The sequence below is a fragment of the Sus scrofa genome, chromosome 18 (assembly GCF_000003025.6).
Source record: "Sus scrofa isolate TJ Tabasco breed Duroc chromosome 18, Sscrofa11.1, whole genome shotgun sequence".
In the NCBI taxonomy this organism is placed as follows: domain Eukaryota; kingdom Metazoa; phylum Chordata; class Mammalia; order Artiodactyla; family Suidae; genus Sus; species Sus scrofa.
Window position 1 is genome coordinate 19828608 of NC_010460.4, and position 12388 is coordinate 19840995.

At 50.0% G+C, this 12388-nt stretch overlaps 1 protein-coding gene across 1 annotated transcript; it reads left to right on the forward strand.

Annotated features, from left to right (window-relative positions):
- On the forward strand, nucleotides 7846-10818 carry OPN1SW (opsin 1, short wave sensitive). Its single transcript, NM_214090.1, is given in 5 exon segments — nucleotides 7846-8206; nucleotides 8518-8686; nucleotides 8988-9153; nucleotides 9524-9763; nucleotides 10699-10818. Coding segments are annotated over 5 exon segments (1056 nt in total).

Below are 12388 nucleotides of genomic sequence, written 5' to 3' on the forward strand. Positions count from 1 at the left end.
ACTGGTAGTCTTCCTTTGCCAGATGTGCCTTCCCTGCCACATCAGCAGTGGCTGCAGTCTGTGGTTCCTAGAAGCGGCCGGTCTTCTCCTTCAAGGCTGGCTCCCAGCCCAGGCAGGCTGCACTCCAGCCGGCCTCCCCCTCAGCTCTCACCGGCTCCTCCCCGGCCCACTGCAGAGCCACACGGTGATCTGGGCAAGGCCTCATCTTCCCCATGACCAGCCAGTCCCCGCCAGGGCTGCCGAGTGAGTCCATGGGGGTGCTGCCGGGGAAGAGCGGAGAAGGAGCCAGGCTCCAGCCACCTCCCCTTCGGGGATCCCCAGGCTGAGGGGCCCTTTCTGGCATCTCCTGCACCTGTGAAGAACCAGGCTTCCTTCTTCACTATCAGACCACCAGAATAAATCCTCCCAGCTCATCAGCCTCCTGGGTAAAGACCGAGACGGCTGCCCCAGATCGCCCTTGATTAGTGCTATTTGCTAAATTACTCAGTTCCTTCATCTGTCGGTTGGGGACGGAACACCTGCCCTGTCTGCCTTACAGGGAGATTTGGGAGTTTCTCTCAGGTGAGAAAATGTATGTGAAAGCTCTCTGCAAACTGTAAAGTGCTGTGCAGAGAAAAGGGCTTGTTATGATGGCAACAGGAAGGCAGGGAGAAAATACACGGTAGGAAAGCACTGCTTGATGCTTTCTGTGCGCTGAGCAGTGTGACCCGTGCTCTGCAGATCTTAACCTCGGAACAGCCTCGTGAGACAGCTGTCAGCCCACGGCAAGATCAAGAAACCTGCCTAAAATCACCTTCTAAAGAAGCGCATCTGTCTGAATCCAAATGTGCTTTAAATGCAATACTGTTTTAAACGCGGTACATACTGTCATCCTGACTTTCTAGAAAACCAGAGATGGGAATACATCCTATAAATCCCCACAGTCCCTCCTTCGCCCCAACCTGCCCTGCTCATCCTTTCCAGGGAGGCTTCAGGGAAGAGCCTACCAACTGGCTCAGGGTGGCCTGGGGTCTTCAGGCTGGGGTTCCCCAAATGAGGGTGAGTGGGGAGGCCACACCTCAGAAACTGGCAACTTGTAGGAGACCTCAGGAGGCTCCGCCAGGCTCGCTCTCTATCTCTCTCTCTTTTTTTTAGGGCCACACCTGCGGCATATGGAAGTTCCCAGGCTAGGGGTCAAATCAGAGCTGAAGCTGCCAGATCTGCCACAGCAACACAGGATCTGAGCCCCATATGCCACCTATGCCACAGTCCCCAGAAATGCCGGTAACTTAACCCACTGAGCGAGGTCAGGGATCGAACACGCATCTGCATGGATATTAGTTGGATTTGTTACCACTGAGCCACAACAGGAGCTCCCAGGCTCTCTCTTGTAGGCTGTCACAGGACCACACCCGCCACACCCCAGGATCCTTGCTGGCTTCTAGGGGGACCGCCCTCTATGAGGCGGGAGCGCTTGGGGAGAGGAGGGGCAGACACCAGGGATCTGTCCTATTGGTCTTTGGATCCACCCCTGTGGTTGGCACTTGGCAATCCTGTTGATGACACCAAACAGCTCCCAAGCTTTTCTGTGTGCCCAGCCTCATGTAAGCACTTAACCAGATTAATCTCATTTCATCCTCACGGCCCAACCGATGTTGTAGATGCCTCTAGAAAAAAATGAATGCCTATCTGAGGGAAAGAAAGTCAGGACTATGCACCAAAAACCCAGCAGGGCCAACAGATACGCAAGTGGATCCTTAGCGCTAGGCTCGAGGTAAAAAATCATAAGCCTGAGGTAAGCCTCCCACCCTCCACCCAAAAGCAGGTTTCCTCCCGGACCCACCCTCACTTGGATGCGGGAAGCATGACCCTCACTTTAGAGAATGGATTCCTTTGTACCCAGGGAATAAAATTTTATTATCTCCATCCGGGAGTGTCTGGTCTGGATGACTGGCTCTGTTAGCGGATCATGGCCAGAGAGAAAAGCAACAGCTCATCAAGTCTAAAACCAAAGGGACTTTTTTGGGTAGCTGTTTCCCCAGCTTTTTTTTTTTTTTTTAATGATTTTTATTTTTTCCATCATAGCTGCTTTACGGTACTCTGCCAATTCTCTACTGCACAGCCAGGTGACCCAGTCACACATACATATATACGTTCTTTTTTCTCACATTTTCATGCTCCATCATAAATAACTATAGTTCCCAGTGCTATAGTTCCCACAGCAGGATCTCATTGCTTATCCATCCCAAAGGCAATAGTTTGCATCTATGAACCCCAGACTCCCAGTCCATCCCTCCCCCTCCCCCTGGGCAACCACAAGTCTGCTCTCCAAGTCCATGAGTTTCTTTTCTATGGAAAGGTTCATTTGTGCCGTACACTAAATTCCAGATATAAGTGATGTCTGTGCCTCAGCTTTAAACTGGCTTGTAAAGAAAAGCCACTCAATGCGTCATCCCATGAGCTCAGCACACATTCCCTCGTTGTTCGTCTCGCTGGGTGTGCGAGGGAGTGGGGTGGCTCCAAGCAAGGGCTCCGGGGGGCGGAGGGGGGACAATGCCGAGAATGTTTCCAGGCTGAGACCAGGCTTGCATCCCTGCCAGTGCTTTTCTCTGGGGGTGCTGTTGGAATTTGAGGCTGGATCGTTCTTCTCCTCGGTATGGCCCATCTAAAGCCGTGTTCTGCCCACGCAGTATCAGTAACCCCTTCTCTGCTGATATTCATAAAACACCCCTCCCCACCCCGCCCCCTTCCAAATGCCTCCAGGGCTGGGGGGAGAGGAGTGCTCCCCTGGTGGAGATCCATTGGCACCTACCATGCCTTGTTTTCCAGGCTGAACTCACCGTGGTCTTGCTCTAGAGGGTAGGACTCCAGGCTCTCAGTGTCCTAGTTGCCACTGCGTCTCAAAGCCACAGATGGAATTCTCTAGGGAGAGTCGTGGCTCTACCTCTGGGGCTGTCTGCCCTTTCCTTCGGCGGCATGAGGGTGGCATTTGTTTAAGCAAATCCTTGGCACCTCCACTTTCACAAGAGCGTGTGAACCCTTCCCTTCTCTGGAGAGCCTGACCGGTCAGTATTTTAACAGACAACATGGTCAAGACACATCATTTCAAGTTCATTGCCACCTCATACCGGTGAGAAACCCGGCAGAAAATGAACACCGGCTGCTTCTGGAGAGGGAAGTTGGGAGCCTGGGAGGGAAAGGTATTTTTCACCCTATTTTCTATTGTACTTTTTGAATTTTGAGCCCTGGGTGTATAGAATCCTCTGGCAACAGAAATTCATGATGAAACACGAAGCAGAGAGAAGCAACGCTTAGAGCGGACAGGGAGCGATGGCTCGCAGCCCTCCAGAGGGTTGAAATGTCCTCTGGATCAGAGCAGCTGGCAGAGCTGTATTTGGCTGCCAGCCGAATGGTTCTGGTTTATGTCCAGTCCTGCATCGTGCTTTGTGTGGAGCCCCTGCTGAGGGCCCTGAGCAGCAGTGGACCCAGTGCTGTGAAACAGCTTGTTGTGCTACTCAGAAATGATGTCCAGGGTGTTCCCATCGTGGCTCCGAAGAAACAAGTCTGACCAGGATCCATGAGGATGCAGGTTTGATCCCTGGCCTCACTCAGTGGGTTAAGGATCCAGCGTTGCCGTGAGCTGTGGTGTAGGCCAGTAACTACAGCTCTGATTTGACCCCTAGCCTGGGAACCTCCATATGCTGCGGGTGCAGCCCTAAAAAAGCAAAAAATAAAGGTGTTGTCCAGGACATTGTTTATTATAGCACTCCCACGTCTCCTGTGTGAAAGCCCATTCTTGTCTGTCACAGTCTCAGCAATGGTTGGTCTCTGTTTACTTTCTGGGCACTGAGTCATGTCAATGAGTAGCTGCTGGGAAGCACGAGTGTGTGGTCCGCAGGTAGTGAGCCCCCAGAGTGGTATTTCAGTTGCATTCCTGACTCCTGATCTCCCCTCTGTTGTTTCTCTTCTTTTGCTCTTATATTTGACGAAGAATTTCTCCTCGTGTCCTATATAGTCCTGCAAACTTCCCTTAAACGATTTCTGGAAAAGGTGGGAGAATGTGAATGAACATACCACTAAAGAGAATAGGGGAAAAAAACAACCCTGAAACAATTCATAAAATATCCTCTTTTTCTAGGACTTTCCTTTTTTTCTAGAGAAGTAGAAGGACTAGAAAAACAAAATGTCTGGAGTCCTCTTGTGGCACAGCGGGTTCACTGGCATTTGTCATGGCAGCAGTTCGGGTCACTGTTGTGGTCCTGGCTCCATCCCTGGCCTGGGAACTTCCACATGCTGTGGGTGAGGCCAAAAAGACAAAAACCAAAACCAAAACCAAATTCTCCCCAAGTTTTCCATTTGGTTCTGGATATTTAGATGTTTACTTCTAAATGGATGAATCTCAGCTGGAGGGGACAGGAGCCTGGGGCAATTTTGCTTCTCGGGGGCCATTTGCGTCTGGAGATAGTTTTGTGGTTTTTTTGCTTTGTTTTGTTTTTAACTTTTTATTGAAATATAGTTGATTTGCAATGTTGTGTTAGTTTCAGGGGTACAGCAATGTGATTCAGTTATGCATATATCTATTATTTTTCTGATTCTTTCCTCTTACATGTTATTACAATGTATTAAGGATAGGTCTCTGTGCTACACAGTAGGTCCATGTTGGTGGGGACATTTTTGGTTATTATGACTGTGGTGGTGGTGCTGCTCTTGGTACCTGGAGGCCAGGGATCCTGTTAAACATCCTACATGGCACAAAACAACACCTCCCAACAAAGAATTATTTGATCCAGAATGTCAATAGCGCTAACGTTGAGAAACCCTAGTCTAAATGTACCTAACATGATATTCTGTGAAGCTTTAGTGCATTACCATGTTCCTAAATTGACAAAAGTAACTTTAAATCTGGAAAGGGCACAATATTACACCCTAAATGTACAGTCGTCTCTCAGTATTCGTGGGGGATTGCTTCCAGGGCCCCTGCAGATACCAAAATCCTCTGATGCTGAAATCCCTTATATAAAATGGTGGAGAATTTGCATATAATCAATATACGGCTTCCTGGATACTTTAAATCATCTCTAGGTTATTTATCCTACCTGATACAGTGTAAATAGTTGTAAGCACAATGCAAATGCTGTGTCAATAATTACCTGCATAGGGCAAATGTAAACTGTGCTTTTTGTAACTTTCTGGAATTTAAATTTTTTTTTAATATCTTGGTTCAATCTGTGGATGCTGAACCCTCAGCTATGGAGATCCACAGCCTAAAATGTCTCGTTTTTATATCATTCTTCTTCTCCTTTACCACATGCCCTCACCCCAAAACCTCCCTTCCTCCTACCCCACGGCTTCAGTGACTCTGGACATCTTTTGTCCCTTGCTTAGGTACCCGTGAAACTCCATGCTTGGGTAAGGCTCTTTTTTGGCCTGAACCCCAACAGAGGGCAACTGCCCCATTCTAGAGGTGGCTGGGGTGGCTCTTAGAGTGGGCCCGTGGCCCCTCCTTCTGATGTGCCGTGGAATAGGGTGGGGAGAGACTGTTCGGGAACCTGTCGGGACAGTACTGGGAGAGGCCAAAGATGCAGCCACCTGGCCTGAGGAAGGGCAGTACGAGGGCCTGGGTGTCTTTTACACATATCGGCTGGGCTGCCAGCCCAAGCCCAGGGGCTGCCCTTGCAGTCTCCTGTCAGAACCAGCTGCAGGGGTGGGCACCTCAGCAGAGCCCTGCTGACAGCTGGGGCTGACTCGCCCCACTCAGCCCAGGCTGACACGCAGCCACACGCCCTGCCCAGGGACAGGCACTTAAAACACTGCCTTTTGGGTGGTCTCTGGCCCTGGTGCTAAGGGCCTGCCTAGGGCAAGAGATGTGCTAATTCAGACAAACCAGTGGAGACCAAGCGGCCTCACAATGACTGGACCTTTAGCAGGATCTTACCAGGAATCTTACCCGTGGGTGAGTGTCTGTGTGAGTGTGCGAGTGTGTGTGTGTGTGTGTGTGTGTGTGCACAAGAGGAGATGTCAGTCTTTCAGAAATGGCTGACCTGTCTCCATCTTCATTTTCTAGCTCCAGATTCAAGGGACATAGATTTTAGTCCTAAAGTGTGGCCTTTGGGGAGTTTTAAATGGAAAGCCTGAAGTGTGTACCCAGCTCGTCTAACTGGGGAGGAATCAAACCTAAAGTTTCTCTGCTGCAGTAAGTAGCAGCCAGAATCTCTGCTCTGCTTTTAGATGCCAGCGCTTGCCTTTTGCTGGGCTCCTGGGAGATGCCTCCCCAAACAGCTCAGCAGTCAGCCTAGCATTTGAGTGGAGTTTGTATGCAGATTTGAAGGCTTCCCTCCTTCTGTGGCTTCTTTCATTCCAGGAAACCCACCTTCAATTTTCCATTGCTCCGGAGTCCCAGACTCTGTCTTCTGATTCTTCAAGGCAATAAAGGGCTGGGATTCTTGCTTGAGTTCTAGCTGACTCCTTAGGAAAAAATTCATTTGAATGTAGATGGTAGGTGGTTCCTTTTATTCAAGAGTTGGGTCCCTTTCATATTTTGTCTGGACAGGAGTTTCTAAGTTTTACCTTTGAGGGGATTCCTCTGATACAAACTACTCTTTTTTTTTTTTTTTTTTTTTTTTTTTTTTTTTTGGTCTTAGGCAGCACCCATGGCATACGGAGGTTCCCAGGCTAGGGGTCGAATTGGAGCTGTAGCCACCAGTCTACCCTACAGCCACAGCCACGCGGGATCCGAGCCATGTCTGTGACCTACACCACAGCTCACGGCAACGCTGGATTCTTAACCCACTGAGTAAGGTCAGGGATCGAACCTGCAACCTCATGGTTCCTAGTCGGATTCGTTAACCACTGAGCCACAACAGGAACTCCTGATACAAACTACTCTGCCATTACCAGGCCATCCTTTCATCTTTAACTTACCTGTATCTAAAGGGTGGCACTGTTATCTATGTATCTATAGGCAACTGAGGTAGGAGAGAAGATACACTCGTAAGGCCCAAAGTATAACGTTGAATATAAGCGTGAGCAGAACTTAGAGCCAGGCTGGGGTCCCTGGGGTGGGCTTCTCATCAGAGGTCTTTGCGAGTCAGGCTTAGAGCTGAGCAGGTCTTGGATGAGCAGACAGGAGGAAGCCTGGCAGCTTGGGCACTGCTCAGCTAAGGGCAGGGGCAGGTGTGAACATGGCATGAGACGGACAGAGAAAAAACCAACTTCAACCTGGCTGGGGGACATCTGAATAGGAAAGATACCCTCTCTGGGGAGACACACCATGAAGAAACTGGCAGCCTGGGATGCCTTAGATCTCTAGGCATTGGCGAATCACCCTTGAACTCTTCCATGAAGGCTCTTGCTAAGGTGCTCCAGGACACTCTCCATTCCCTGTCTCTTCCTGCAGCCCGAGGCTGGTTCCCAGGCTGGCTGTGAGCCCAAGATCCCTGGAGAGGGAGGCTTAGGGGGTACCTTCCACAAAGGGACAGATGGGGTACAGACACCTATAGGGATTTAGTGGTGCCTGAAGCCAAATGAAGAGGGGTGCCCTTGATAGTTCTACTCAAAGGGGAAAAAAGTGGTGGAAGGATCTTTATTAAATATGGGTCAGTATCTCCCTCCCAGGCCCTAGATCCTTTGAGCCCCATCTTTTATCCTCTGAAGAACACACAATCGGCTCTGGGGCCACAAAAGGAGGTTTAGGTGGGGGCTTGAGGTCTCTAATCCCAAACTTTGTGCTTAGGAGGCTTAGGATCAGTACTGATCCTTCAGGGAGCCCGAAAGTGGCTTTGGAGGAGAGGTTCTTTGGCAGGGTGGGGGGAAGTGGCGGTGGGAGGATGATCTATAAGAGGAATCAGAGAGGGTGGGGGACATCCCATGAGCAAGATGCCAGAGGAGGAGGAGGAGGAGTTTCTTCTGTTCAAGAACATCTCCTTGGTGGGGCCGTGGGATGGGCCTCAGTACCACCTCGCCCCTGTCTGGGTCTTCCACCTCCAGGCAGCCTTCATGGGCTTTGTCTTCCTTGTAGGGACACCACTCAATGCCACGGTTCTGGTGGCCACCCTACGCTACAGAAAGTTGCGGCAGCCCCTCAACTATATTCTGGTCAACGTGTCCCTGGGGGGCTTCATCTACTGCATCTTCTCTGTCTTCAGCGTCTTCATTGCCAGCTGTCATGGGTACTTCGTCTTTGGCCGCCGTGTTTGTGCTATGGAGGCCTTCCTAGGCTCTGCAGCAGGTACCTCAGGAGAAAGGGGCTGGGGGGTGAAGGCCACTGCTCTAGGATTGGAACCAGGCACTAGGCTGTTGGCTTAGAGGGGGCCCCTAAAGAGGAATCTGGGGGAAGACGTTTGGGGCTCTTTTGAGTATCAAGGTACCAAACCACCCCGATGAGAAGTCTTCTGACTGAGTCCCAAACTCGACTTGGCTCTCTCTTCCAATCTTGACCGGACCCTGGCACTCCTGTGCTTCCTCCATCCCATCTGTATTCCATGCTGCCTGCAGGATGGGTGGGGCTGCTGACCCCATTGCCCTCACATTTCATCGCAGGTCTGGTGACAGGCTGGTCACTGGCCTTCTTGGCCTTTGAGCGCTACATCATCATCTGTAAGCCCTTCGGCAACTTCCGCTTCAGCTCCAAGCATGCACTGATAGCGGTCCTGGCCACCTGGGCAATTGGGATCGGCGTCTCCATCCCACCCTTCTTTGGCTGGAGCCGGTGAGAGTGTGGGGCAGTAGTGCTGACTTAGCTAGAAACTCAGGTTGCAGGGGTGGGTAGAGCGCTGGGTAGTCTTTGGCCTCTAATTCTTTAAGAGCTGGTGGAATAGAGAAGGGAAAGGGCTGTGGGAGACAAGTGCTAAAGTTTACTCTGCAGCTGGAGTTGCTACAGGCTCGCTGGTGAGGATAGAAAAGAGCCCCTGCTTGCAGTCACTCTGGGTTCTAAGAGGAGAACACAATCCAGAAGCCTCAGCTCCCCCTCCACCACTTCGTGCGGTGAGCCAGTGCTTGGTCCCTTGCAGGTTCCTGCCTGAGGGCCTGCAGTGTTCCTGTGGCCCCGACTGGTACACCGTGGGCACCAAGTACTACAGCGAGTATTATACCTGGTTCCTCTTCATCTTCTGCTACATCGTGCCTCTCGCCCTCATCTGCTTCTCCTACTCTCAGCTGCTGGGGGCCCTCAGAGCTGTGAGTGGCTTTTGAGGGTCAGGAGGGATCAGGGGGCTCTAGGGGAGAGAGAAGAGTCAGTAAGTGCTTTAGAACAGAAAACAGCCAGGCAGAGGGGTCTCTAAAAGCCGTGAAGGACGTGGGGACAGGGGGATGGAAGGAAGCATAAGGCGGGGCCATCCTGCTCAGGCACATCAAGAGACGCATGGGATCCCTTCCAACGTCACAGACCAGAGAGCTGCCTCCACCTCGCCTTCCTCAAGGAAGGGGACCCAGAGGGACTAGGCCAGAAGCTGGAACACAAGAGAGACCCCGGGAAGAAAAGGGTCCAGAGACCTGGGAGGTCGGGGCCAGGGAGACGAGGGCTTGATGTTTTCTGTGTGCTTCCCAGGTTGCAGCTCAGCAGCAGGAGTCAGCTTCAACCCAGAAGGCTGAGCGGGAGGTGAGCCACATGGTGGTGGTGATGGTGGGGTCCTTTTGTGTCTGTTACACGCCCTACGCTGCCCTGGCCATGTATATAGTCAACAACCGGAACCACGGGGTGGACCTACGGCTTGTCACCATTCCTGCCTTCTTCTCCAAGAGTGCTTGCATCTACAATCCGATCATCTACTGCTTCATGAATAAGCAGGTAAAGCTCTCTATTTAGTCCTGTGAGACCCTAGTCCGTAAAACCTGGTTCTTCTCAACAATGACTTTTAACTCAGAGCACCCTGGATTCTGCTCTAAGGCTTTCTAGGGGTGACCATGGGAAGCTGTGGAAAATTTAGGAGGCTGGAAAGCACACAGCTAAGTAAGCACAGGGATGAAGGTGTGGTCCTCAAGACAAGGTCACAAAACGCAGCCATAAAAATCAAGGTGCTCCCAAGAGTAGAATGAGAAGTGAAAAGTTTTCTGTTTCACTGGAAAACTGAGCCCTTCCGTTTCATGAGTTTTTAACCCTTTCCAACCTCTAGCCTACAGAAGCGTTTATATGAATCACAAACATCACATGTATAAAGTTCTACCAAAGCTTATCATCGGCAGGTACTGGGTGGCCTCCTATCCCAATTCTGAATCTGAGCTAAAAACCTGAACTCAGACAAATCTAGGAGGGTTCCTGTCTTGTAGGGCAGACACTCAGCTTTGAAATTATTTTGTTTCCTTCATTCCAGAGATGGATCTGAAACTAATGTGAAACCTCCTGGATAGAAACAGAATTGGCAGTCCTTTCCCAGTTGAAAGCACCTTCTAGAAATGGTCTGGTGGGTGGACAGGTTTGGGGACCGCTTCTGACAGTGCTGTTACGGGGCAGGCTGGTTTGTGAGGTTTCCTGACAGTGGAGCCTGAGTCAGCCAGAATGTGCAGGGATTATGACTGTAGACCCAGGAGCAGTGAGTGGTCTCAGGCTGGAGCACAGCTGGCTCTCAGAACAGAGATGCCTTCAAAACCGCCAGAGGCATGGGGTGAGGCTCTGGGGATACCAAGAATGAGACCTTCCTCCCCGCCCCCTCACGCTTCCTGAGGTGGTCTCCTCTGTACTGGTCTGCCAAAGGGACTGCCTCCAGTTCTGCTCTTTCCCTCCAGTTCCGAGCTTGCATCATGGAGATGGTGTGCGGAAAGCCCATGACAGATGAGTCTGACATGTCTAGCTCCCAGAAAACCGAAGTTTCTACTGTCTCTTCTAGCCAAGTTGGCCCCAACTAAGGAGCCACACTGGCATATCTGCAGCGAGGATTTCACATTTAAGGAAATTTCTACTTTCTCTATTAAAATCCCAACCACTAACAGCACAGAAAACAGGAAGGGGAGTGACAGCAATTTGGGGAGTCAATTTTCCTACCAGTTCCTCCCTACTGACACAAAGCTACTGTTCCAGCTGGGTCTACTTCAGATCAACCCAAAGGCCATCTCAACAGTCATCAGTTTCCACTCTTTTTTTTTTTTTTTTTGCTTTTAGGGCCACACCCATGGCATAGGGAAGTTCCCAGGCTAGGGGTCCAATCGGAGTTGCAGCTGCTTGCCTACACCACAGGCACAGGCATGCAGGATCCAACCCATGTCTGCAACCTACACCACAGCTTACAGCAACTCTAGATCCTTAAACCCACTGAGTGAAGCCAGGAATCAAACCTGCATCCTCACAGATACCAGTCGGGTTCATTACCGCTGAGCCACAACAGGGACTCCCAGTTTCTACTCTTAAGTGGCACAATTTAAAGCACTTGGAGAACAGAATTAATATACAAAGCAACTGTAAAGGAGTATGGTTAATTTTTCAGTGTATAGGCATAATTATTTTCCATTTTAGTAACTTTTTTTTTTTCCTATTGGGGATCTATTCAGAGATGATAGATTTTGAATTAGAACAAACTTAGGAAAATACCTTAGAAATGGGAGACACTTTAAAAGTAAAATTTAGGAGTTCCAGTCATGGCTCAGTGATTAATGAATCCAACTAGGAACCATGAGGTTGCGGGTTTGATCCCTGGCCTTGCTCAGTGGATTAAGGATCTGGCATTGCCGTGAACTGTGGTATAGGTCACAGATGCGGCTTGGATCCCGTGTTGCTGTGGCTTTGGTGTAGGCTTGCAGCCACAGCTCCAATTCAACCCCTAGCCTGGGAACCTCCATATGCTGTGGGTGCAGCCCTAGAAAAAGACCAAAAAAAAAAAAGTAAAATTTAAAAAACCCTTTAGTAGGTTCCAAATATGAGTTTGAAAGAACTTCTTATACTGTCACTGCCAGTCATTGCTATAGCTTTGGCAAGGACAGCCATGTCCATAAACCCCGCCAGCATGAATTACTCCAGGTGCTTCCTTCCCCACCTTCTATTTGGCTAAACCTACATATCTGTCGTACCCTGTTTTTTATTTGTGTTTTTGTCTTTAAATGGTGGCACTTATAGCATATGGAAGTTCCTGGGCCAGAGATTGACTCTGAGCAACAGCTGCAACCTACGCTGCAGCTAGGGCAATGCCGGATCCTTTAACCCACTGTGCCGGTCCAAGGATCAAACCTGCACCTCCAGAGCAACCAGAGCCATTGCAATCAGTTTCTTAACCCACTGTGCCACAGCAGGAATGCCTTTTTTTGGTTTGTTTTTTTTTTTTTTTTTTTTTTTTTTTTGGCCAAACCCAAGGCACACAGAAGTTTCCAGCAAGAGAATGAATCCACACCACAGCAGTGATAATGCCAGATCCTTAACCCACTGAGCCACCAGGGAACTACTTAAGCTGTGCATTTATTGAAGTTAATAGTTTAATTCCCTTCATGA